Source organism: Lepidochelys kempii, chromosome 10 (genome assembly GCF_965140285.1).
Source record: "Lepidochelys kempii isolate rLepKem1 chromosome 10, rLepKem1.hap1, whole genome shotgun sequence".
NCBI classification, from domain to species: Eukaryota; Metazoa; Chordata; order Testudines; family Cheloniidae; genus Lepidochelys; species Lepidochelys kempii.
The window spans coordinates 51931093-51958196 of NC_136389.1; the positions used below are offsets into that span (position 1 = coordinate 51931093).

The 27104-nt window shown below is 41.7% G+C and overlaps 2 protein-coding genes across 6 annotated transcripts in view; both read right to left on the reverse strand.

Moving 5' to 3' along the window:
- Positions 1 to 856: 856 nt before the first annotated feature.
- Positions 857 to 10289, reverse strand: FBXL22 (F-box and leucine rich repeat protein 22). The gene is made up of 2 exons (XM_073303576.1): positions 5548 to 10289; positions 857 to 2326 (listed from the first exon to the last, which is right to left on the reverse strand). The coding sequence occupies exons 1-2, from the start codon at positions 5880 to 5882 to the stop codon at positions 1981 to 1983; spliced, it is 681 nt and encodes a 226-aa protein (XP_073159677.1). The 5' UTR covers positions 5883 to 10289; the 3' UTR covers positions 857 to 1980.
- An 83-nt stretch (positions 10290 to 10372) lies between these two features.
- USP3 (ubiquitin specific peptidase 3) overlaps positions 10373 to 27104 on the reverse strand; it is a 58169-nt gene continuing 41437 nt past the window's right edge. For 3 of the 5 annotated variants that reach the window (XM_073303573.1, XM_073303571.2, XM_073303572.1), the window contains 7 exons: positions 19797 to 19943; positions 16934 to 17040; positions 16694 to 16774; positions 15013 to 15131; positions 14777 to 14890; positions 14591 to 14658; positions 10373 to 12831 (listed from right to left, as the gene is read on the reverse strand). In XM_073303573.1, the coding sequence (XP_073159674.1) occupies positions 12666 to 12831; positions 14591 to 14658; positions 14777 to 14890; positions 15013 to 15131; positions 16694 to 16774; positions 16934 to 17040; positions 19797 to 19943 (802 nt within the window). In that variant the 3' untranslated portion in view covers positions 10373 to 12665. The remainder of the gene's footprint in view (positions 12832 to 14590; positions 14659 to 14776; positions 14891 to 15012; positions 15132 to 16693; positions 16775 to 16933; positions 17041 to 19796; positions 19944 to 27104) is intronic. The other 2 variants (XM_073303575.1, XM_073303574.1) reach the window with 1 other exon arrangement.

The window sequence follows — 27104 nt, forward strand, 5'->3', positions numbered from 1 at the left end:
GGGATTATTTGCGACTGGTGTGTGGTGTTGATATAATTCTTTCGGAATATAACATTTCTTGACAAATTTGAAGTTTCAAAAGCCTTAGATAAGTTATCTCCAGTATTGCCGTGTTCCTTGTTATGTTTAGTATGAAGTATAATTATAATTACAAGTTCTGAGGGAATGTTACCCAAGGCAAAAGTTGAAGGCTTTTAATGGCAACTGCTGTACGCTGGACTTGTGCAATAAACTGAGCATCAGGAAGATTAAGGTTAGCTTATCTTTACCCAAATGTACAGAGAGGTGGACATAAGTCTTGAAACCTTGCAAGATACAAGCCCCGGATGTTTAAGAATCTGACCTATATTACAGTGTATTTTGTCGAAGGCAGTGGTTCTCAAACTTTTTTTTCAAGGACCACTTGAAAATTGCTGAGGGTCTCGGCAGATCACTTAATGATCTTTCCAAATGTTGTTTGTACCATTAGCTAAACTATTGTAAAGCACTTTGGATAAAAGTGCTATATAAAAAAAACCTTAATAATAATTAAGGTTTTTTTTGTTCTACAAATAAAAGCACACAACTTGTATTTTAATATCAGTAGTCTTACCGTTCTAATGAGATGGATGTGCCCTCTCTCCCTTGCTGGGGCTGGAAAGGAGGGGGTCTCTCCCCTGCCACAGCAGCTGCTGAGGCTGGGAAGGAGGGCCGTCTCTTCCCAGCAGCCACAGCCCTGGAGCTGGGGAAAGTTGTCTCTTTCTCTGGCCACTGCAGCCCTGCACGTCCCAAATTCCACCCATCTCCTCTTCTCACCCCACTTCCCCCTCCCACCTACCCCTTATTCCCCCTGAGACCACCACCACCTTATGTGTGCATCTTCTCCAGGGTCCAGGCACCGAATTAGTGGAGCCATGCCTGCGCGGCTCCACTAATTCAGTGGGTGGCCCTTCATTCTCTTGTGTACGGCCACTCAGATACACACCTTAGAGGGAAATATCCACGGACCACCTGAATGGAGCTCGTGGACCACACTTGGAGAACCTCTGGTCTAAGGCCAGTTTTGGACAAGAGATAAAGATAGTGCTGGCCATTTCAGTGTAATCTTTCAGTATATTACAATATGTTGTAGCAAAACCACATACAGTGGTACTGTGCTCTGCATGTGTTATTGTACCAGTCTGATTGGTGCACACTGCCCTCCACGTGTTCTATTACTGCACATGGGTGTATAAAATCCTCCTCCGAGTTAGACAAATATATCATTGCTGTAGAAGGCTTTTGAAAAGAGAGTTTAAGGGCACTTTTGTAAATCAGTGCCTTCTCAGCTTGGACAGTTGTGTAAACAAGCTTGTGTTACCCTTAAACTTACATTACTGTTTACAGTAACGTAAACTGAAGCATAAATTGTCAGTGTACATTATGTAAATGTTAAAAGCTTGGTTTGCGCTCACTTTCATAGAACTTAGGGTTTAAATAAAGTACACTAACAGATCACATGTTAAGTATAGTAAGTGACGTTTGTCAGGAGTGAGATGTGCCTTAGCAGAAAAGGTGAAGATATGACAGAGAGGGGCTAGATTCTACTCAGAATTCATGATTCTTCTATGACAGAATAGGCATATTTCCTTGTGAATAAAAAGTTTATCCATCCCCTTGGGCCCTGAGATTTGGATACATCATCATACATGTTAGCCAAGCAAAATATACCACAATGAGGAAGACTGTCAGCAGGGTCATTATCAGCTAGTCAGGATTTACCATCTCCTTTGTGCCAGCACAGGGAATTTTCCAGTATGAAGGACCAGTGGTGCCAGACTATCACGATCAAGGTAAACTCCTTGCCTGGGTGAAATGGGAGTACTTGTGAAATGTATAAAATATTCTTTTTATAAACAAAGCCAATATGCATATAGATGGGCTTAATTAATTGCAAACTGGGTGGAACCTCAAAATGTCAATCTCTCTTCACATATATTGAATTTCTGCAATTGGTCCTTCTTAGTGCAGTACCAGTTTTCTCATTGCTCTTTCAAGCATCAGTTTTTCCCGGGGTTTGTTGTCCGGAATCATGTCTGCACTTCTCTCTGCTTTCAGCATTATTGAAGGACATTTTTCCTGGACAGTCTTCAGACCAGCCTGAGTTATGTTCCGGCAGAAATCCACATGGAGGGTTTGTAAAGAGCCCCCATAGAGGATCACAGCTTCCAGAGTCTGGTCAGTGATCCGCACACAGTTTTCCAGTTTGAGTATCTTGAGGTTTGGGCAGCTTTTGAGAAGCAACAACAGGTAATCGTCTGTGACGTGGCCACATCCAGAAAGGGTCAGGGACAGCAAGTTTGGGCATCTGAAAACATGGTCATTGTACGTGAGACAGAAGAATAATGTGTATAATCTGTAAAAGCAATTCCCACTTAGCGATTCCCAAAATCAAGTTCTGAAAAGAAATGCAAAGCAAGCTCTTCCAGCAATGGTCTGGGAATCAAGACATTTGGGTTATAAATCCTGATTCTACCACTGACTTGCTATGCGACCTCACAGAAGTCACTTGACTTCTCTCTGCCTCAGCCCATCTATTCAGGTCAACAGCAACATCTGAACCCTGCTTCTAGTGCCCTGGCACATTAGGGAATTCCAGCATCAGGTCCTGGCCAGAGATTTTAATGGATACCTGCACTGAAAGGACTTTGGTTGTCTGATATAGCATGAGTGAAGGAGCCTGCTTGGCCCATCCTGCGTGCTGGGGGATAAGTATTGTGACTGCAACTCAGAGAGAGAAATGGTCGTCCCCCAGAATTAAGGAGCAGGGATAAATAAGGATATTGGGGCCAACTTAACTGAGTTATTGATTGGATTTGATCAAAACTGCTTGCTTTTACTTAATATGTACACATCGGTTCTTCCCTCCTGCCACAATACTGAACCACCTGCAAATATTAACACACACACACACCCTGCAAAGGGAGGAAGGAAGCACAGAGTAGTTTTGCTTTTAAACTACTGCATAACAGATAAAAATCAAGGTCTAATAAATAGATGTGTGGAATCCACTCTCCTCCTAAGCTTCATTTAAACCCTGCCCAGAGGCAAATGCAGAATCTTATGAGGACACTTGTGCCAAATGCTAACCAAAAGAATCAGTGTCACTTTTTTCCTGTTTCCCTTCTACTAGCTCGAGACTGACTTGTGCTAAATGTATGTAAAAACTGGCAGGACTGGCAGCTTCAGGATCAGAAGTTGGTGGGATATCTGGCCTCTTTGCAGAATACAACCCTTCCATCCAAAGTGACTGTCTTTCTGACAGCTTCCTCGGGGAAGCAATTTTAAAAGCACTGGTTTTACTATCTAATTTATTCAACTAAATCGGCTTTGAGATAGAGCTGCTGTAGGATTGTTTGCCTGCAATCTGACTACAGAAATGTTTAATGCTGCTTTATAGTCTAGTGACTGGTGAGACCTTTATTCAGGAGTTTGTCTGCCAGAGCTAGAATAGGCTGAGTGAGCCTTTCAAAACAAAGCTTCATGTCTTCAGACTATGAAGGGATTTCAGAGGCCACAAACAATTGCTCAGTAAAAGGGGAACTGGTCATTAACTGTAGGGCAAAATCAATTTAGCTTGTTGTGTTTTTAATCTTGAGCATGTTTGCTAATGCCAGGTATCCCCCACCATGCCTGTCTGCTCCACTGTTGTGGAGAGATAACAAAGTGTGGTCATGTTAGCAAAGAGAAGGTTTCTTGGGAATTTCACTTTGCTTCGTTTTCTGCCCATGAGAATGAAGCAGGAGAGGTGCTCTGGAGGAAAGCATGAGGGCTGCATGCAGTTCAGTTCCTGCCCCAAAAAACTTTACTGAGGAAGTCAAGGATGCAGACACCTCTGATTGGTTTGAATACAGATTACTTGTCATTGGAGGTAAAATACCTGAGAGACAGGAAATGCAGAGTTAAGACTGAACATGTCAATTTAATGTATTTTACACTGTCCCCATTTTCCATGTTCCGTGTGCCTGAGATCTTTGTATTAACATAACTGCATTATAGAAGTTATGAGCAGCAGGAAGAGGGAACAAGTTTGTAGTTTTGGCAGCTAGGGAATCTAAAATAATCAGCATTGAAATAGTTAATGGTTGTACATGCTGTCATTGTTAGGTTTCAGAGTTAACTCGTTGAGATTAATCTGGTGGTTGAAAGCTATTGTTTTAGGGATAGCATGGCTTTGGCTAGAAACATTTTATATATACAACAAAATAAAAGCTTAGAATGTGATATGCAATTCTGCAGCCAGCGTGGATGCTGTTGGAATCTCTGGAAATGAAGAATTCACACCCGCACCGTTTCCCGCTCCCATTCTCAACAATCATTTTGTTAAATAAAACTAAATTAACTGGAAACTTTTCTTTAAAACTGGTTCTGTCACAGTCACTTTTGTGAAACCAGTGCAGCCTTAGATACACATGGCTTGAAGAGAGCCGCCTTTTCCAACTCTGCCTGCCTCTACCTTTTTTTTTTTTCTCTCCGTAATCTGAGCCTGTACCTTCATCCATTTGATTCCCTATGGCTCTGATCATCTTTTGCAGCTGGCCTACAGGTGTTTACATACCATACAAATTCAGAGCTAGTGCAAGCTAAAAGGCCACAAATATAAAAGTATTTCTAGCTCTCGCATTCTTTCTTGTCCCATCGGACGCCTAGAACTGCAGGCTCTGCATCATAAACCCACAGTTCAGGGTGCAGGTGGTGGAAATCTCAGTTTTTAATTCCAGATCTAATCTAAGAGCAGCAATTTTCTGTTGCTAAATTGTGTGAAGAAATGGCTGTGCCTCTGCATCCTTGCTATTTGGACTGGTGTCAGCTTTTGTCTTTGTCATTTACTTTAGCTAGCACAGCTGGCTTGCACTGAGATCTGCTTTTCCTCACTGTGCTATCCCCTTGGCTGTATGACCCCAAAGTAGTTTACATAAAGCTCAGAAATATATTTATAATCATTAAACCTCAGCATAGATAACAAGAGCATTAACAATTTACAGAGAAAGAGAGTTAGGCTGTTCTAACACAGAATAAAATGATGTAAACCTTAGATCCATTCTACCTTCACATGAGTCTGCCTGGCACTTGTGAGGAAAAGTGGAATTTGAGTTTACCAACATGTTTAGGGAGATGCCAGTTTTATGCATAAAAAAGCATCTCCCTCTCTTAGGGATTAAATCTCTTGCTCCATTTCTGAGGATATTTTTGTCTTGCACAGAATGGTGCTATTAAATAGTTTGTTAGCCACATTTTTTTTAGCATGCATTGTCACTAATACCCTGGGAATATCACATGCATTTGTCAAGCGAGTAAGGGCTGAGGGAAGCCCAATAAAATTCAACAGAAAAATGCACTACATTTTCACTAAAACCAATTTCTTATGTGGTGCTAAAACTAAATAAATGGTGCTCCAAAGCCAAAATGTTTGGGTATTTAGTGTCCTGTTCCAGAAAGGATGTGTAAACAGTTAAAAGCTTCAATGCTTTCAATTTAATGAGCTTAAGCTTTACATTAGATGTAAAATTTCACACTCCAAGAACATACCTGTTGCAAACTTGTATTAAAAAATCATTGACCGTATTTTCATGCTTGCGACAGATGTCTTTCTGGAATGTATTTTTCATCCAGTCCTCAATGTTACACACCTTGACTCTGCTTGAATGCCAGCAGATGGACAGGTACCTTAAAGTCGGTCCCAAGAGAAAATTATCCTTCTTTAGTTCCACAGGAGAATAGAAATTCAGCACAGGCCACAGAAAAGGATCCTGAAACACTTCTAGTAATTTCTGACATGTCTGAGCTAAACTCTTTCTACTGTTTTTGTCCAGGAAAGAAAATAGGTGCAAAAGGCACTCCCGGTTAAGCTGGGTTATATGCATAGCCTGTGCAGAGTCGTGCTCTTAGGAAAGAGGACAGTATATTCTGGCAGAGTGGACTAACAGCAATACTGAAGGGACCTGACCGGCCTCAGAATCACCACTGGGCTGTTGAACATATATGGTTGTGGAATGGTGTTTATTTTTGGCCAACAACTGGTGCAGGAGTTTAAAAAAAAAAAGAAGCAGCAGCTCAGAGTCCCACGTGCAGCAGGCTGTTGTTCCATTTCTTGTCCAGGGGAATGGAATGGCCAAGCAGAAAAGAAGCAATTGAGTAAAATCAAATGTTTCCTTAAAAGGAATTATTTTCCTTTTAGTCCATCCTGATGTTTAGCAAAGGGCTTGAGGCAGTTGAGATGAACGCTTAGTAGCCACAGCTGCAAAGGAAAAGCTGTACAGGCCTCTGCTTTGGGTGAAAACTATGATATTCTCAATGCTATTGTTTTAGCCTTGTTATTCTAGGTGCCATGCTTGTATCCTAACAGGCCCAAGGATCAAGTCGTGTATTAAAAAATACATTGAAATAGATGTTATCCAATAAGCATATAGCCCTGGTCTACATTGGGGGAGAGGGGTGTCGATTTAAGTTACACAACTTCAGCTATGTGAATAACATAGCTGAAGTCTACATACTTAGATGGACTTACCGTGGTGACTTCGCTACTGTGAGTCGACTGCTGCCGCTCCCCCGTCGACTCTCTCTGCCTGTGCCTCTCGTGGCACTAGAGTACAGGAGTGGAGGGGAGAGCGCTTGGGGATCGATTTATTGTGTCTAGACTAGACGCTATAAATCAGTCCCTGCTGGATTGATTGCTGCCTGGGGATCCGGTGGCTAGTGAAGACATACCCTCAGTAAAACACTTCAGCAAAGCTTAAGTGATTGGAAATGTGTATTTAGTGTGAATCTGTGAGCCAAACGGGCACACTGATAGCTTTAAATACATCAAAGGGTTTTAAGGTTTCCATTTACCTGAACTTAGCATCAGTGTAATTCCCTGCTTGCTGCCACTTCAATTATAACAAGCAATGGCATTTAGTATCTCGTATCACAGCAAGAAGGTTAGAACAGCAGTTCTCAAAATTGGGCTTTTAGAGAGGGAGTCCACATGAAGTATCCCTAATCTAAGAGAAAACGTCTGCTGTTCCCTGTGGCCCTGTATGAAGTTCTCTCTCAGGTTCGTTCCTGTCCTGCTGGCCATTCTCAAGATGGTGAGTTAGCCACTTTCCTGCTGAGTCATTGCATTTTATGATACAGAATTTGTGGTTTAGCCATGTTAAGTAAATTAAAAATAGTCTTACCTTCTATGTAACCGTGAAAGCTTTACTAAGCCCTTGCCAAAGACACTGTAGCAATTTTTGCTTGAGTTACTGAACCTAGTGTCTTGATTTTTTTCCATCTCATTAATGGAATAATACCTCCTTGCTATTTTTATGCTTTTTGTCTTTGGTTTTTAAACAAATCTTTTTCACTTGTACAGCACAAAATGTCTTTGATTCCCTCTGTTCCTCCACCCTGACCTCTTTTCAGTGTGATTACACACAATTTAGGATTTTTTCATCCATTAGAATATCATGTCTCTCTGAATGCCTGATTGTTCCTTTCAGTGTATTTATAAGTACATGGGCTAGTTGGCTTTTGAAGATATCCAGCACTGGAGCTGCTTCCCACTTCATTTAGGAGACTTTATACAGTGTCATTCATTTTGCACCAGGAAAGGTTTTCCTGCTCAGCAGCAGAGATTTCCTTGCATTACTTCTCCTAATTAAGGTTTCTGCCTCCTTGGAGTTTGCCCACAACTAATTGGAGGCCATTATGTTAGTTATCAAGCCTTTTTGTTCCAAAAGCACTAAGTGAATGCTTAGCTACTGAAACCATGGAGAAAAGGCCTAAGCATGGTAACATTGTTCATGCATTAGCCCATGGAAGGGTCGATGCAAGGTAGAAAGTGGTGCATTAAAATAACAGCTCTACCCTCAGAAGAGGCTTAGGTCTGCACATCTCCGCTTGTGGAGGGGGCTGCAGCAAGGGGGCAAAGCAACAAAAATGGTCAGCTTGTTAGTGCACCATTGCTAAAAGTGATGGTAATTAAGCAGGCATCAGCTCCAAGCCCATGTTGGCTTGCGCACAAGGATTATAGGAAAACAGTATCTGTGGTTGGATTTGAAAAGGAAGATGCTGAACAATCAGTAAAGGGGAGGCTCTGTAGTGCTACCTCTTTTTCCAGCAATGATTTGTTAATGAAGGCACTTTGAGCCTCTTTACAGACCAGTGTTAGACTGGTCTCCACAAGTGTCCTCCTGAATTATTGCAGTGCTCACAGGAGAGAAGTGACATTTGAAAAACAGGTAGTTCAGGGGTGGCTAGCCTGAGAAAAAGCCAGAAGTTATCAATGTACATTGCTAAAAAGAGCCACATCAGTTCTCCTGCCCTGCCCCTCCTGATCAGCTGTGTCTGGGGTTGAGCAGCCAGTGCCCTGGAGTTGGTGCCTTTACAATGAGCCGCCTATTAACTTTTGAGAGCCTATGTGGCTCTGAAAGGCAGGTTGGACACCCCTGAGGTAGCTGGTAAGACTGTTTTCAGTGGCATAGCCAGAGAAAAGGACTAAGTTAAACGCTACAATAAATATATTGTGGCGTTAGATACTAAAGATGGCAATTTTGGCTAGGTAGTTGAATCTTAAGCTTTTGTAAATTACTTACTCCTCTAAGGCAGCTGTGCTAAACTTAACTTCTGGGATTTGAGTACAATCAGTAAATATTAGTGCCTATTAAACCACCCTGTGCAAACAGATGGAATTTAAGTGACATGGATAAGGTTACACCTTGAATTGAGCTTAGTTTACCAGCATGAGTGATGATACTGAAGATGCATAAACTCCTTTCCCTAGTGGCACCTTGAAATTGTCTCTATCATGAGAAACAGGATCTTTCAAGACTATGGATTTCAATCTGTTCTTATGCCTTGTCTACCTGTGAACTGCTGTAGTAGTCCACCCCAGGTTAAGTTGGCATGGAGGTGTGTGGATTTTTCACATCCATGAGTGATTTAACTTTTACCGTAGGCCAGGCCTCAAACAGTTATTGTGCCTCATGCAGTGGCTTTTTGTTGTGTGTACATTAAAGACGAGGAAGGGGCAACGTGAGTGTGTCAACGACCTCTTCACAAAGAATTGCTAACTTCTATTGTAAAGATTTGTATATAATTCCTGTTTCATAGCGGGGAGGGGTGGTGCATTACTTTCAGTATAAATGTATGTGCCCAGATCCAAAGTCATTCAGAGGCCAAATAGCTGATCACAAAAGCATTTTTCTAAAACTGCTTTAGATATGTCTATTTTTCAGAAGGTAAAGAAAAATATGCTGATTCTATTGCCCCTGCACAGGCTTCTAAAAAGCAGTTTTACTCACACACTGAGAACCTGAGGCAGGATAGGAAGTTTTTCACATTCTAAAGAGAGCTTTTAATAGTACATTCTATAAAAACATTTTATGATTTTGAGTTGTAACTTGCATTCACCCCATTAATGCTCTAACACAAGATTTAGCACAGTCAGTGGTCCTCACTGAAACTTACTTAATGGTAAACAATTACATCTATGGCACTACAGTACTAGAGGATATTCTAAAGCACAATGGAGTTTTCAAGGTGCTGATTACCTCATTCATAAGACAGACACAGCATTAGGCAGACTTTTGAACACCACAAGTGTCACGCTTTCTCTCCATTCAGCAAGTCTTACAAATGGCTTTCTGCTTTAAACCCACTTCACATGACATCACTAGGAAAAGCACCCTACTATATGGGACTATGCAATCTGCTGAAGCAGGCATGACCAACTGTGAATTCCACTAGTTTTACATAAACTGCATTTCCAGTTGTAGATGCAACTTTAAACAATGAACACCCCCCAAGGACAACCGTTTTCTTTTGGTGTAGAATACTGGCCAAGTTTTTGAACTGCAAAAAACATTGGCTTGCAGAAGGCAAATCAGATCAGCAGTGACTAATAGAAAAGAAACAGATTGGGCTCAAAATGACATTTTCCCCCAATCTGCTCAAAGAAAGTAGTATTAAATTTTTAACCTTACATGTATATCCTATATTTATCTAAGCCAGGTACAGTATAGGTTACTGGTTCAGTTGCTTGGGTTTTTTTTTGTTTTTTTTGTTTTTTTTGACACTGACTAGAATACAGTGGATAAGGAAAATTCTCCACCAGGAAGAGAAATACTTGTGTTGCCACAACAAATTGTTTATACTGTCCATCTGTGTTTGCAGTGGGAGTAAGCTACATTAGGAAAGGATTTACAGTGTACTTGTCCCATAGACACATGGCTAAGTTGTACCAGAAACTGCTTCAAGAACTATGACAACTACATGGTGTTCTGAGGGCCATGTCCTAAACAGAATAAGACATATGCCATTGGCTAAGACAATTCACTTACGATGCATGAGAAATTGTATTGAGAGGAAAAAAGTGTAAGAGACAAAGTTGATGACTTATGAGAAACAAATGCCTTTAAAATGAAGGGAATAATGTTGATGAAGTTTACGAACTTAAGTTCCTAAAAATACAGAAAGGCACATTTACATCACTGAGTGGCTGAACAATATGCACTAAATTCACTGAGAGTTAAACAAATTGTCCAGATCATTACATGATTGTTATTCTCAACACATATATTAAACAAACAAATTCTAGAGCAATCTAAGTAACATACAGCACTGGCTCAGGTGCCAGTGGTCCAAGGTTTAAGCCCCAGAATTGCCATCAGTTAATGAATTCTGCCAATTACCTTTTTATTTTGTTTAAATGTGGTAACAGCTGCTGGTTCTGATCAGAAGATAAGGTCTAAAAACAGTAGTTAACAAGCTGATGGCTACAGTTTGAAGCATTGAATAATTATTTATTGTTCAACAACAAAATAAAGACATCCTGGTATATCTGCCACTTAACATATCAAGTGATAGTCACTACTAGGTTTAGGTAAGTGTATAGTTTACATATTTTCATACACAGTTTAGCAATATTGAACATTTCTGCAGTTTTATACAAAGCCAATTTCTTTTTAAATGACAGTGGTAAAAGCCATCTGAGAAGGACCAAACAGGTAATTAAAACTTTTTTGCAATTGTCAGGAGCACAGTGCTTAGTCAACTAATACTGAAATGCATACTACATCTACCTGCTGACTAATGTGGCCCTTCAAGGAGATGCAACCGGGGAAGGCAGATGTTTTTACTCAGTTAAATATAAACACACCCGTTTGTAAACTCATGGGCCTATATCACTAGTAAGACAGGTCTGGTGGGATAGCTGACTTGGCAGGCAGGGAGCTCCAGCCTTCCCACAGGCTTTTGAGATGATGGGAGTGTGGTGAAAGGCAGTAGGCAAACAGAGGAGGAGGGAAAGCTGAGTTAAGTGTCATTCAATTTATACTGGGCTCCTCTCTCTCAGCAGTACCAGAACAGCTGAAATTCCAGCTGCTAACAATGAATTCGTCTTCCATTACGCTGATAAGAGGCTTAATATAAACAGATGGCTTACATTTCAACATCAGAAATAATATCTTGCCTCTTCTTTTGGGAAAGAGACCATGAGAAATGTTGAACTACTAATTAAATACTGCAGTTAGTGAGGGTATATGCTCACCTCAAGGTGCAGTGTTAGCTCCACAATTTGCATGAGCTGTAATATCGCTGCATATAGATTTGAATACATCTTCCCTACCACTTTGAGCCTGAGTCTGGATTAGGTAGACTTTGCATGGCAAGTAGTTCTATCTCCAAACCCATAACAAACCTGTCTTTCACTCCTAAATGGAGTTGGAAGGGGATGTGGGCAAATGGGGGTTATATTGAGACAAAACCTCTCCTCTCTGAAGCCCCCACATTGAACTCTCATTTTAGGATATAAAAAGGGACAGTGGCCCAATCCCACGGAGCCTGCTAGCTTCAAAAGCAAGTGCTTGCTATCAAACTTTGGGATAAATGCTAAAAATTGAGACATCACCCTAGCAATTCCATTTCAGTTTAAAAAAAGTAAATTAAAATCCCAAGACACATATATGATTAGGGTAATAATTTAAATGTCTCTTTTGTAGGGGAAAAAGTACAAATGAGAAACACTTGAATTTGCAGTACAAATACAACTGAATCAACTATTTATTTACAAGGAGTCCTGAAAGACAGCAGCCTTGATACACACTGATAGCAGCAATTACCCAGTCTACTTAATGATATCTCATCTCTTCTGCAGGCAAAGAGTGATTATTCAGAGGTCACTGTTAAGTTTCTTGCACTGGGGCAAACAGTATGTGCAAGCAATTCCTTGATTTACAAGTGATTCAATCTTATCTACAAAACAGCTGTGAGAGCAGCATGAAATTCTATTGCTCTTCATAATCAGGAACACATTTCTCTTGCTTATAAAGAGGATATAAAAACTTCTCTGATGTAAATGTGCCTTTAGAAAGTGAGAACTGAAAACAATAATATCAAATAGCTAAGTAGTTCATGAAACTATATATATAAAAATTGAGTTATCACAGCTAAAGCAACAAATCAAAATATCTGCTGAGGTTTTCTGGTAGAACTAAAAAAAAAAAAGTTAGTTTGTGTCGAAGTTCAATAAGTCAACTGCTACCTTTGACGCAACAAAACTAAAACCCACACGAGGAAGTTGGAAAGTGCACAATGAAAATAATAGTCTTGGATCAAGTATTTATGGAGAATTGGAAATGTTTTGTCCGATGGACTTGATAAGTGAGGATTAAAAGGAGGTATTAAAGTTTATCAGATCCATATTTGGCCTGCCGGTCCACATAGAAGAGGATGTAGGCCTTTGCCTTTACCACGGTCTCCTCGTCGGTCAGAGTTACAGTACTGTCATTGAAATGGAACCAGCGACCTTCATGAGTTGCATAGGCTGTGTAATGTCCAGAGCCAACACTGAAAGCAAAGAGACACACCAAGTGGGATCAACAAAAGGAAATTTACCACCTCATTCTCCACTGAACAGGATAACAGGGCAAGCGCTAATTGACTATCTTCTATCACAAGGCTTCACCCAGGTTAGAGAGGGGGAAACTGGACAGCCTCCATAATTGTTAGCTTAAGCCCAAAGGTGTTTAAGAAAGATATTCCATGCAATAGCATCTTTAGTAGCATCAAGATTTGATACCAACCACATGCAGACAATTGGTTCCTTTTTGGGACTTCAAAAAAGGTATCTATCAAAGTGTTAGCATAATCCAACCCCGTCAGGCAAGCAAAACTCCCAGTGAACTTCAATGCAAGTTTTGCCTCTGTAAGATCAGGTTCAGTATTAAGATAAAAGTAATCATCAGCCTACAAACAGAAATAAAATTTGAGTTTTACCATGTTCTGTCATTTAATTTTATATTCAGAATTCCTTACAACTAGTTCTAGCAGAATCCTGTTTGAGGTACATGATTTCAAAGCAAGCGCACAGGGAAAGTGTCATCACAATGAACATAGGCTGGAAACTAACTGAAGTTTTTATACAGATCCCATGTCTCGAATCCTTGTACATATAATTAAGAACCAGAAAACAGCCAAGTTTCATTACCCATGCTGCCTCAAGACAAGGCCATCTCACGCTTGCATGACTAACAGCTGTATCTTATATATCATCATAGTTCACACCTGTCTAATTCCATTCCAGTCATGTCCAGTTTACACTGGATGTCCATTACAACTACATTTTGTTTTCTCTGAGCTCTGAAGCAGCTGCCAGGGGCGTTCTGTGGTAGTCCTAATGAAGACTCCGTTTGAAAGTCATACCGTTTGATTTAGTACTACTTCAGATTCAGACCACTCATCTTCGGCAGAAAGCAACAAGGGCAACCTGCTAGAGTGAACGTTTTCAAATACATGTTTGCTGAAAACACCCTCAAATCAACTGAGATAGAAAAGTGAGTTCCAGGGACAACAGCAAGAACTCCCACTATTAGAAAACGGTGTAGTTTCTTCTAAAGAATTGTCCCACCATCCCTCAATCTTGGGACTTGATTACACAATATCTTGGAGGAAGAAAGTCCTCATGTCACTACTCCTGACTCTCAAAGGATCCATCAAGGGCTGCAAAATATCTTTTATTCAAAATACAACTACTGTCCAACTTCACAGCATCCCAGTTGGCTCTCAGTTTGAAAGCTTCACTCCTGGGGGAGAGGACCACTGCTGTCAGTCTGCCAGTCTAAAGTCTACATTGTTCTAGATGAGCACTTTCCCTTCACATAAATCTGCATGTGCTTTTAAGCTGAACAAACAAAGAAGAAACACTGACATTTAATTGTAAGTGGCTACATGAAATGTCAGTTTTTATGGCCATAGGACCTTTCACTCAGTTTAAATACTTTCCAGAATGACTTTACTTTCCAATTTGAAAGTCGCAAAGGGACTGGCCTCATTTTCAATAAGTGTCAGATTTCCACCTATTAAATCAGGGGACAAGAGTGGAGATTCCCAGCAGGTGACCTCCGATATTTTGAACAATTAACATTTTTGGTAAAAGTCCCCATCGGAATATAAAGCTGCTTTTTATCTCCATATTAGCATAGCGGCTACCAGAACCGACATGCACATTAGGGGTGAAGTCCTGACCCCAAATGAAGTCAAAAGGAGTTTGGCCACTGCCTTCAGTAAGGCCAGTACGGCACCTCAGGTACTCACTCAGCATACTTACCCTGAACCATGATGTACAACAACAGCTGCAAGATCATATAGACAGCTTTCTGGGCCACTGTTCTCCGGCTGCAGTTCAAAGTAGAGAAAACAGCTTTTAAGAAGTCAACCGGCACCTTCTATGTTCCATAACATACAATAAAACAGAATACATTTCCAGTGTATATATCAGTAAGAGTCTCTGTACCTCTAACAAGTAGCATTTCATGTCTAGGTCCCGGAGAGGAAATTCTACATATGTATCAACCTTGTTTCTCAGATATTCTGTCCAGTGAAATCGTTTCAAGTGTAAGCATAGCACCTATGGTATTAAACATGAAAGACAGAGTTCATTAGGTTAAGTCTTTGATTATGGTTACATGTTTATTGGTCAAGTTATTAATTTCCTTTAAAGTTTCACCACACACTGATATTTGCACTAACCTTTGGTAGTTTCTGAATCCAGAATTTTTTGGTGGATTTCTGTTTCTTTTTACATTTGTGGCACATATAGAGCTCTGTCTCATCAAGTTCTTCCAAGTCTGTAAAACTGCGAAGACAATCTAAAAGGAAGAAAATTCAGAAGCACTGACAAGAGGCCAAAGGGTACGAAAAGTGTAAAATATTTATTGTAAACATGCCAAAGTTAGCATTTGGATCAACAGAAAATAGAGTGATGTCGAGCCAGCACTGCTCCTATGCTCACCAACTAGAGAATTCAAAAGGTTTCAGATCTAACCTCTGACTGAAGATAAGACCAACTGCACTTTTGATTAGCTCTGTACGGGTTCATGCAGCTGTGGCAACGTTATGCTAACATTTATTGCATCATGCTAAATTCCTTGACTTTGAGAGCATGGATTTAATGGTAATTCAAGAATAAAGAAATCTGGGTATCAAGCAAACTTCCTTCTCACCTACAGTAGGAATTGCTAGTAGACCATCAGACATGGGCACAGGAACTAGAGGTCCAGGGGGTGCTGCAGCACTCCCAGATTTTATGTAAGGCTCTGCTCCTAGCCCTGCACACTGGGTCCCAGCCGCCAGCCCCATGCCTCTGCTACTGGCCCCGCACGCAGGCTCCTGGCCCCGTACTTGGGGTTCCCAACCACCAGCCCCGCGCCTCCGCTTTTGGCCCTGCACTCAGGGGGTCCTGGCCATGGGTCCTGGCTGCCAGCCCCACACCCACCCCCAACTGTAACCCCAGCCTCAGACTCCTTACTCCTGTCTGGGGAAGGAGGGAGGCGGACAGGCGTAAGGGAAATGGCTTTCAGCACCCCTTCACCCCCCTATTAAAAACGTTCCAGTGCCCCTGTTGTCAGCAGAAACTGAATAGCCTTCCCAGCAAACTATTAAGTTAGGAAAAAGTTGATCCATATCACAGATACTTTGTCTTTGGGGACTGGGTGGGTAGAGAAAGAAGAATCCCCTCCCCCGTTAAACATTTTACAAGCTACACAGGTTTGTACTCCTTAAATGAAGGTCCAAGTATGGGATTATTGGTTCATCAGTATTTATACACAATTTTTAAATGGGCAGAACAGGCAACATCCATCCCTCCTGCATGCAAGAAGCATAGTGCCAATACTGCCTTTTCAAGCACAGAACTTGAACAAAAGCCGTGCGTATACAAGAGATGAGTTCTGGCTGGTTTCTAGTGGGCAGTTACCCTTTGTAGGCACTCTCTTCATAAAGGCCAAGGATTGAACAGACATGGAGGCTAAAGTACCCACTAACCCATACAGCTCATTTCTGAAGCACACTGACTGCTGGTGCTATACAGAGGAATTCAGGAGCCAGGGCTTGTAATCCAGCCATTTTAATAGTCCACTAATATTTTGATTTCTTCTCTCTCAACCTTATATCTCTGTTTCAGTGAAAGTGCAATCTTAAACTGGATCCATGTAATTCTGAAAATAGTTAATTTTGGACTCTAACTCAAGAAATAAAATCTCCCCCTCCCCTAAAGGCACTATCATGTTCCAGATAAAGAACTGAGTGGGATATGGTTGCAGTAATCACGTTTACAAACATTCTGGGTGAAATCCTGGCTTCACTGAAGTCAGCTGAAAAATCTCCTATTGATTTCAGGGTGGCCAAGATTTCACTCACCACGAACTCTTACCTCGTAGTGTGCACATTGGTCCATTTTCTTGATTCTTAGTACGTTTATTTCTGAACTGACTTGGAATATCTAGTGAAAGGTCTAGGAAAGAAAAAATACAACTGAATTTTTTAGATCAAAATAAAAACTTAGTTCTCACTGAAGTCTTTCATTGTAAAATCACATATCATTTGTCAGATACATGAAGATTCAGAGCTTTAAGCATGATAGCCAATATTTTGCAAGAAAAAGATACCTTACCTAGGAATGGATCAAACTTTCTAGATTCAGTCCCACATATTAAGCAGTTTACTTCATTTTGAAGAATGCCTCCAAATATAGCTGTGACAACGGTAGAGGCTCCATTTCTAAACAAACCAACATGAAGAGAAGAAACTCATCAGAATTTCTGTTTTAGGCTGCATTTTAGCATGTGAAATATTTTATTGCTTACAACGTCAAAAACCATCAGGCAGTTTGGTCTGGGTGTAACAAACAAGGATTGGGTTAATTTACGTGGCCCTTTCACCCATCACTAGATTCCAGAAAGCAAATGTTAATACAGCAAAGATACTGGAAACCTAGAAGAAACAGGTATCCTATATTCTATGCAGGTGTTCATAAGAAACAGATCTTCAATGGAAAAAGTAGATAAGCATCCCAAATCTTTTTAAAGGTTGTGTTTATATACAGTCCATTCTCTCCAGAACGCATATGATTTAATATTATTATAAGGGTGTTATTTTTAAGAGCAATTTTCTATGCAACAGCTGTCTCTCATAGGGTGACACGACCTCCTGATAAAATTGGGACTGTCCCAATATTTAGTTGTTTGTCCTGTGTCCTGACCGCTGTACGGTCAGGACGCCATTTGTCCTGATATTTTACTTCAGCAGCACTTTTTTTTTTTTGCTGCTTGGGGCAGCAAAAGACCTAGAGCCAGCCCCTGTTGGAGGGGGGGTGAGCCTGTGGCTGCCCCCTCATGTGTCCCAATATTTTGTTCTTGTCATCTGGTCACCCTAGTCTAGGTGAACTAGGGTGTATTTTCTCTTTGAACCTGCTCCCTATTTTTTACTGCACATCTTTAGGGCTTTTTAAAGCAGGTTTCCTCCCATTTAGTCACCTCCAAAAAGACATTTACATTGCAAGAACATGCTAAACGTTGTGTCATCATTCTTTTGTACATTCATAAGGCACTTACAGTAATCTTTTTGTTTTAAAGCTCCAAAATAGAAGGAGATTCTTAGCTAGACTGCTAATTCAACCAGGCCAAAGCAGTACTGCTATATGCACCATGAGATGTGTTTCCATAATGTAGTACTATATGAAGAAAGAAGCAACCGTTTTTCTGCTGAGGAAAGGAAAAAATCCACCCTATCAACTTGTGTTTGTCTGATACAAAACCTCAGGCTAACTGCCAGGAGCACTGCTTTCTCCTGATCTTACCCCGGGAAGCCATTACAATGGTGGAGGTGGTGAGAAAGATGAAGGACAACAGAAATAAGTAACAACTGGGGACACTGACCTTTTAAAACATTCAAGTGTAAATTCCTAACACTGCCATGTTGTTAATGCTTAATGAAAACAAATATTTCAAAGTAATTAACATTACAAGAAACCAGAATAATTTGCTCATTTATATGGTCAGGTTTCCAACCACCTGCTGGGCTGCAGAAAACCTGCGCTGTGAGATTACAAGCCACCTCCTTCGGACCTGATTAATAAACTGTCAATATTTTGTTTAAGGCAAGTTTACAGCACTATCTGTACACTGATCTCATTGGGGCAAATCTTTTTTTCAGGCAAAGCTGCCTTTCAAGCCTCAGAGTTTTTCCAGGCTCAGATCAGCTGAGGATTGCAAGATTTTGGGCCAGATACTCTAAAACCAACCCTGCAACAATCTGTATCCGAATCTAATAGGGTTTTTAGATTCAGTTGATTGTGGTGCATGTGTTTTGCATGAACCAAGAAATGTACTGACTCATTTTATTTTATACTGAAGAGCACACTCCTAGCCCTGTAAGACCAGTGACTTCAGGGAAAATAGCTATTTACAGAGTTAACTAAAAGTGGGTTGTAGAACACTAGTAACTTACTGGTTTCAGAGTAACAGCCGTGTTAGTCTGTATTCGCAAAAAGAAAAGGAGTACTTGTGGCACCTTAGAGACTAACCAATTTATTTAAGCTCATGCTCAAATAAATTGGTTAGTCTCTAAGGTGCCACAAGTACTCCTTTTCTTTTTAGTAACTTACTGTAATCAAGCCTATGCAGTACTCACCTGCCCTGCTCAGGCCTGTTTAACTTGTAATCCCTTTTCCTGCATAGATCAGGACTGACATAACTCTCAGATAATCCTAACATAGGGAGTCTGCCCAGTGACCAAAATCCAGGCTGAACTGACTTAATATTCCTTCTTAAAGCAAAATAAATGTTTTGGTCTCAGCGCTGTTTTCAATCTAGCAGAGCACACTTAGGAAAAATAATTCAGGAAGTGTCAGCATTTCCAGACCAAAAGATTTGAAAGGCACCCAAAAGTGCTTCACTTTCAAAACAGGGAACGGTAGGAAAACTGAAGGGAAATGCTACAACATTATCAAAGGCAAATTAAAGCAGCAGCTGCTTCAAGGGTATCTCTTAGGTGAGATACAAATACAAAATGTTGTATTGCCGGGAAAAAATCCAGTTATGGCAAATCTTGAATGTACTGCCACTTTCTGTTCCACTCATGTAAAAAACCTGTTGCCCATTTATAATTAACATGCCATTGATCAGTGTGTAATTTTGTTTAGTCTGAACTCAAGACAGTTGTATACAGAAAAAAATAGGATTGGTTTTATTTTGAGAGATACTGAATCAAAGCCTCACATTCACAGCCACCAGATAAACTATTTTATTTATTTTGACCAATTCGCATAACTACTATGAAAAAAACAATTGATCCAAGACACAATAAGGCTTGGGTGCTTTGACTAATAGGCTCCAGAGTGTGATGCTACTTTAGTTTATTTGTTTAAATATACAAAATGATGCCATAGGGCAGATCACTCCCACAGGATACTTTGATTCATGCATGGAGCCCCACCAGGATGGTAAGCTGTTGAAGGAATTAGAACAATATCTTACATGCAACATTTGTTGCTTCCAGAGAGACCTGAATTTTCTTGCAAAATTACCGAGCGGGAAACACCATTAAAGCCACCTTGGAGTTCCAAATGTAGATGGTCCAACAGGTAACGCATGAATTCATGGGCATCTTGTTGCTGGTATCCCCTTAACACAAAAATATTCAGAGAATTTAAAGAGACTGCATCTTTATTTCTGACATAGTGGCTCAAAGTAGTTCCAACATTCAAACCAAACCAAACCCTGTTTCTTACAGGATACACTTGTTTGTGCAATTTCTAATACTTTGGCTGTACTAGGAAACAATTTCCACACATATCTCTGGAAGCCTGGAGTGAACTAGTCTAGACAAGCTAAGCAATTAGTTCAGATCAGAGTGCAATATGATCTCAAAGACACGGCTTGTCTATGCACAAGTGTACAACTGGCAGAATTCTAAACTTCCCACTCCTCTTGTCCAATTTGTTTTTAAGACTTTAGATTTAAAAGCAAAATTCCTTGTTTTTTTTAAAACAATACAAAGGAGTGCTTGAAACCGAGCAATAATTGTACATGTACTTGATTCTTGCCTCTTGAACAGTTCTGACAAAGGACGGGCAGTAACTCTCACTACTGTGCAGCCTTGAGGGCTGGACCTTCATGGCTAGCCCATATTGCAGCGTGGCGCAGAGTCACACTTGTGCCAAGCCACTGCAACTGCTGACCAATTGTGAACCCATGTGGTTATGAGGCGGCTACTGGTTAAGCCCAAGCACTTCCTTCAAGCACTTGGATTGGCTGCCTAACTTGTAGCAACGTAGAGGGGAACAGTATTACCAATAAATTACCAGTAAGCTCAAGGATGTAATAATTCAAAGAAAGTCAGGAGGAATCTGTATGAATACATCTTAAGACTCAAAGCACCCATCCCCAAATGAAGCGGGGGGGACACATCAGAGTTACAGATAGCTACACAATCCTTTATAGGATTAGTACAGAAGTTCCCAAACCATGGTCTGCAGAGAGCTGCAGTCTCTGCAGTTCTGGTCCTTTAAATTTCACTAATAAGCTAAAAATCCATTACATATTATTCTCCTATTCCATGTAAGCAACTGATGCAGTTACCACCAGGATATTATGTGGCTGAGTGGGATGGGTGCTGGTTTCTAAAGTCATGAACAGAAAGGGCAGTGTCTATGCAAACTCTCAACAGTATGAAACGCATCTTAGACTTGGAGAACCTGCGGTTCTTCTTCGAGTAGTGTCCCTATGGGTGCTCCACTTTAGGTGTCTAATCAGAGATTTTTGGTAGCAGTGTCCCCGTTGAGCATGTGCTCTCTCCCTCCTGGTCTGCCTCAGGGCACCGGACCAACCCCCCCTTACCGCCTTTGCGAGCAGTTGTCCCTTCCTTATCTGTGTCATTAGCATAAGTAGTGTTTGTTTTGTTACCTTTGTTCTCCCTAAAAGTACTCAGGCTAATGTTTTATTTTATTTTATTCCTTTGGTTTAAAAAGAAAAGAGAAAAAGGAAAAGAAGTTCACTTTCCTTCCCTGTCTGGGAGCATTCCCCCTCCCCTCCCCAGGCATCTAGTAGACTCATAATTATTTTCTTTTTCAGTTGTTTAAAAAAATAAAAATAAAGACAATGTTCTTCTGCATATTCCTCCCTGCTAGAGGAGGACACCCCCTGCCCAGGGGCTTGCCAGGCTCTCTCACAGACGTGCTTTACCTGCCACACCTAAAACTGCAGCCTCACAGGAGTTTCCTGTAGAGAAAACACTTCAGTCTGCAGTGTTGACCCTGGATCATCCCCAGAGCCTTCAATTCAAAAGGGGTCGAGTGGTGAAGAGGAGGAGAGAAGCATCAGCCACCTGGAAAGGTTCCTCCGAGCAACTGGCCAGCCAGAGTGGTGTTCCCCAGTGTGGCCATCTCAGCACCAATCCCCCAGTAGCTGGCCAACCAGTGGGACTCCCCAGAGCGGCCACCTCGGTAGGACAATACCAGCAGAGGAACCTCCTGCTGTGAGCTCAGCTGCTGCTCCTGGTCGTTGGAAGCTCTGGAAGCTGAAACCTGAGAAGGGGCTTCCTGCTCTGAGCTCCTCCGCACAGCAAGGGGCTCCTGTAAGCTCTGTGCTGCTCTGAGTTCTACTGTGGGCAACTACTGCACCGGAGAGGGCAGTTACCATACCATCTCTAAAAGTACCATCTCTAAAAGAGCGACACAGAGAAGCCCTGCTGTCAGCTCTGCTTCCTTCCACCGTCTTGACGTCCCCTAAGGAGAGGGGACAATTATCGTACCATCTCTAAAAGAGTGGCATAGAGAAACCCTTTGGTAGCAGATGCAATAAAACTCTATCTAGGAAGTGTTCTGCACCTTCCCAGCCATTGATACCGACTACAGACACTCCTCTGGGGATCTGGAGGAGCCCATGGTGCTCTGATACTCTGGAGACCTGTGACCTCAGTACCCAGGGAGAGACAATTACCATACCGTCTCTAAAAAAGTTGCACAAAAACTTTTTGTACTGGGCAAAACTCTCATTTCAGGAGTGCTCTGCCCAACTATCGGTACTGACAATGTACCATGGACCCTCCTCTGTGGTACCAAATGAACCCATGGTCCTGCGTGAACTCTGGTACCCTGGAAACCTGATGATTGGGGAAGAACCACAATCCCCATTACTTGGTACCAGGACCCCAGTATCGAGCACATCCCGGCACCCAGAATCGCTCTTAGCACTGGGCTGTATACTGCCAATACCCCACTCAGCAGCACCCTTTCCCACTGACGAATCTGACACTGGCCAGGATGAGATCATTCCCTGGCCCCTCAAGGTGGCCCACACACTACAAGGGTCATCCTCAATTCCATCATGCCAACTGCCCGTGCCTGCCTTCCTGCCTCTTCCTCCCAAGGCCATATTGTAACACACATGGCGCGACCGTCTCCGGTGTCTCTCAGGGAGAGTCCACCAGATGGTTTGCTACAGCCTGGCACCTGAGCCAGGGCAGAAGAAAGCTTTTTCAGAACAGGAAAGAAGGGGGAAGGGGAGAAAGAAGAAAGAAAGAAAAAAAACCTGAAGAGGAAGCTACCTCTTCAGCACACTTCACCTAGTGATGAGGGGTGGGCAGCACAGTCTCATCTGGGAGAGATGAAGAGAAGATTTAAGAACTTTCTGGATCTTACCAAGAGGGTGGCAGACAAGCTGCAGATTCCCTTACAGGAGGTGGCAGATACACATCACAAGTTGGTGGAAATTCTGCACACTAGCTTCTCATCTAGAGCGGCCCTCCCAATTAATTAGCTGATTCTAGATCCTACCAAAATTATCTGGCAGAGCCAGCCTCCATTGCACCAACCAGCAACAGAGTGTACACAAAAACAACCCTACATCTCTACCCAAAGAGGCAGACTTCGTTTTCATCATCCGCAACCCAACTCCATCATAGTGGATGTGGTTAATGCATGAAGCAAGCAACATAATGCCAAGTCAACTCCATCTGATCAGGCTTTGCAAGACGGCGTATTCATCAACAACATTACTGTTTAGAGTCAAATTATCAAACCGTCATGGCCAAAACAATTTTGTTAATCTTGGGAAATCAAGGATGTTTCTGAAACATTATTGGAAACACAAAAAGAACAAATTCAGACCATTCTTAGAGAAGGTCAGTTAATAGCCAGACCGGTCCGAGAGACACCACTGGATGTAGCTGTTACAGCTGCCCACCCAGTCTCCATGACAGTGATACTGAGGTGGGTTGTGGGGTTTTTTTTTGTTTTTTTTTGTTCGCTACACCTCTCTAGATTGCCCAAAGAGCTACAGACTTCCAATTTGAAGGACCAAACTCTCTGTGGAGAGGACAGATTTTCTCTCCATATCCTGAAGTATTCTCGGACCGCCTTAGGAATCTACACTGTGGAACAGAAGAGAAGATATACCTCTCAACCACACCACAGATCACAATCTTCTCAATACTCAGCATCTCTGTGCTGTTATGAGCCACAGTGTAAGAGGCCCAGGGCTCAAAAGTGAGAACAGTCTGCACCCCAGTCCATGAACTCTCAAACTGCCTCTTATAAGCACTCTGATGAGCTGGTCCAGGGCCTGAACAATGACACCTTACAGCATCAGCGTTCCTCTCACTTCCCACATTCACCACCCTGGGACACGTCTCCCTAATATGCTGGGGAGCTCACCTACACAACAACATACAAAGGTTATGATGGACTTAATGTGACCTGTATGTTTTATATAAACTGCCAAGGAGCTGCCAGATCTCCTTCCCTCTGCAAGACAGCATTCAAACTTTGGAATTGATGCACCTATCACAATGTGCTCATCTCAGCTGTCTGTCTACAAGGAATACAGAATGGGATAACCAACAGTCTCAGGTGGAATTTTCTCACAACAATGAGTGTATACTGAATTCAGAGGTGCTTCAAGATATAGCCACCCTTTGGGGAAACATTCATTGGCTGTTGCCCTCATTTTCCCAGTGGACAGGGCCCACTTGTATGTCTTTTCCCAGTTTCCTACCCTATCCCAAGATTCCGTTGAAAATTCAACAAAACAAAGCGAGAGTTATTGTGATTGCCCCTCTTGACTATGACAAGTCTGGCACCCTTACCTGACGCAGATGGCAATATGCCCTCCTGTTCCTCTGACATCAGCCCATTCCTCACCCTCTCTCTCTCAAAACAATGGGCTGACCCTTCACCCCAACCCATGGGTCCTCCGCCTCCAGGCTTGGATCTTTCTTTGTTCCAAGGCTTAGAAGCAGAATGCTCTGACAAGCTGAAACACATGTTGCAACACAGCCACAAGTTGACCACTCCACATACCTATCTACAGAATGGAAACAACTCCAAGTTTGTACCATTCCAGATGGACAGACCCAACCTCATCTTTCCTCCCTCTGATTTTGCTCTACATTTTAAACTCTCCCTCAGCTCCCTTAAGGTACATCTCATGGCAAAAATGGCTTCCCACTTGGGGAGTTTGCTCAACCACTAATGCGTAGACTCTTTAAGGGCATTGGGCCTCTCTTCCCCCATGTGACACCACCCGCTCCAGCCTGGGACTTTAATCTAGTTCTCAGGGCTTGGACTAGACCTCCCTCCGAGCTGTTCTCTCTTACACCTGTCCATGACGACAGCACTTCTAATTGCCATCGCCTCATCTAGGCACATAGGAGAAACAGCGGCCCTGATGGCACACCCGTCATTCACGGCCTTTGTCTTTTAAAAAAAAGTTCCCACGTTTCTCCCTACTTTTTCTGCACTTTCCATATGAATCAGAGCCATCTCCCTTTTTTTTCCCAAAACCACACTGTGACAACTGGGAGACAATTGTGCATATGCTAGATATTAGAAGGATATTATCATTCTACTTGGACAGTTTTAAGGACTTCAGGAAATGCCCTAAACTCTTCCTTTCGTCCACAGAAAGATCCAAAAGCTCTGTGATATCTCCTCAAAGACTATCCAACTGGGTCTCTAGTTGCATTAATCACTTAGCAAAGGCGCAACTTGCTGCCGTCCATACACACTCCATGAGATCAGTTCCTACCTCAATCATATTCCAAAGGGATACCCCTATCTCCCCAATCTATAGAGCAATGATTGGGGCCTCTGTCCACACTTTTGCAGAACATTATGCAATCGCTGAAGATTTGGCCGCTGACACCATCTTCGACTCCACAATATTCTCTGTAGTAAAAGACTCCGCTCCAAAGTCCCAGCCTCCAGTGGTGGGTACTGCTCCGGAGTCACCTAAAGTGGAGCACCCATAGGGACACTACTCAAAGAAGAAGAGGAGGAAGTTACTCACCTTGTGCAGTAACGATGGTTCTTGGAGATGTGTCCCCCTTTGGGTGCTCCACAACCCGCCCTCCTCCCCTCTACTTCGGAGTTCTCTATATGGCTCTGTGGTAGAGAAGGAAGTGGGGGGGGGGTCGCCCATGCAGTGCTAAATAGCCTTGAGGCAGACCACAAGAGAGGGACACTGCTACCAAAAATCTCCGATTAGAGGTGCAGGGGCACACAGACACCTAAAGTGGGAGCACCCATAGGGACACACATCTCCAAGAACCATCGTTACTGCACAAGGTGAGTAACTTCCTCTTTAGTTGAGTGAGCACAGAATGCGTAAGCTGGCACATGCCCATAGGAAAGGTGACATGCCTAATGCAGAATGCAGTCACTGCACACCAAGCGTCCTACAAAATCTCAGCCAAGGTTAAAGTGAACAAACACTAAAACCTTAAATAGGCTTCCCTCCTTTGTCCCCAAACAAGCATAACAAGAGCTATTTCCTCCAAACCAGCAGTCACAGCAAGCAAGCATTACTCAGAGAAACTGCCTAGCTTTGCCACAACAGCAGTGAAAGGCAGAGCTGTGAAATCAAACCCAGGAAAAAGCAGGCAGTTGTGACTCAGAACATTTAGAGCATACTACTGCTGTGCTGCGTCAAACTGAAGCCTGAACTCTTAAGAAGATCAGCTTGGTTCCCCCTCTAATTCCTTTTACATCATCAGTGGTACAATTAAGTGCTTTATCTAAATGTTCAGAATAATTTTTGTTACAGTACAATAATTATTGTGCAACAACTATGCATGCAAGATGTAAGCAGAGGTAAGGAACCTTCAATCCATTACTATGTTAGAATAGTGGTTCCAAATTGTTACCCAATAGAGAGTTAGATTTATTAAAACCAACAACATCAAGTAAATATTTTGGAAGTAAATTATTAATACTCCAAAATCTAAAAATTTCTAATGTGTAGTTTTCCTGATTGGTATTTATCTTTATCAGGTCACTAGAGATGGAATTCAGAATTAAAAAGATAATCGAGTAAAGGATGTGATATCTGCACGTTAACTTTGAATAGATACTAAACATAGATGTTTAATGTTTATACAAACTGTACTATCACTCCAGAACAAATGAATGAGGCCGAATTCTTTTCCAAGACAGACTGGGGTTTAAATGCAGTCATTAGAAGTTACTGAAGTAATAAAGGAATTGCTTAGTTTAATAGATATATCCACATTTTATATAGCTTAGAGTTACAACAGAAGAAAGAAAATTTATGGAAATAGCATTATCAGCAAGAATGTGTTACAGACAACATTACTTAAGCCAAAGGACAGATATTTTAAATGAAATGGGACATATATTTGATCTGAAATGTGATGTAATTCAGTTTGTAAATGTTTTATTGTATTTACATTTATAATATAGCACTTTGTAAGGTTTGTATTGCGTTCACTGAAGTACAAATATATTTGTAATATGAACTGAACAATCTAAAATAAAATGACCAAAG

Bases quoted from the DNA above. Each gene is read 5' to 3' on its own strand.
- FBXL22 (XM_073303576.1), bottom strand. From the start codon at position 5,882: ATGCATATAACCCAGCTTAACCGGGAGTGCCTTTTGCACCTATTTTCT. The intron at 2,327-5,547 runs GTATGTTCTTGG...CCATGTTTTCAG, and splicing joins TTAATACAAGTTTGCAACAG to ATGCCCAAACTTGCTGTCCC.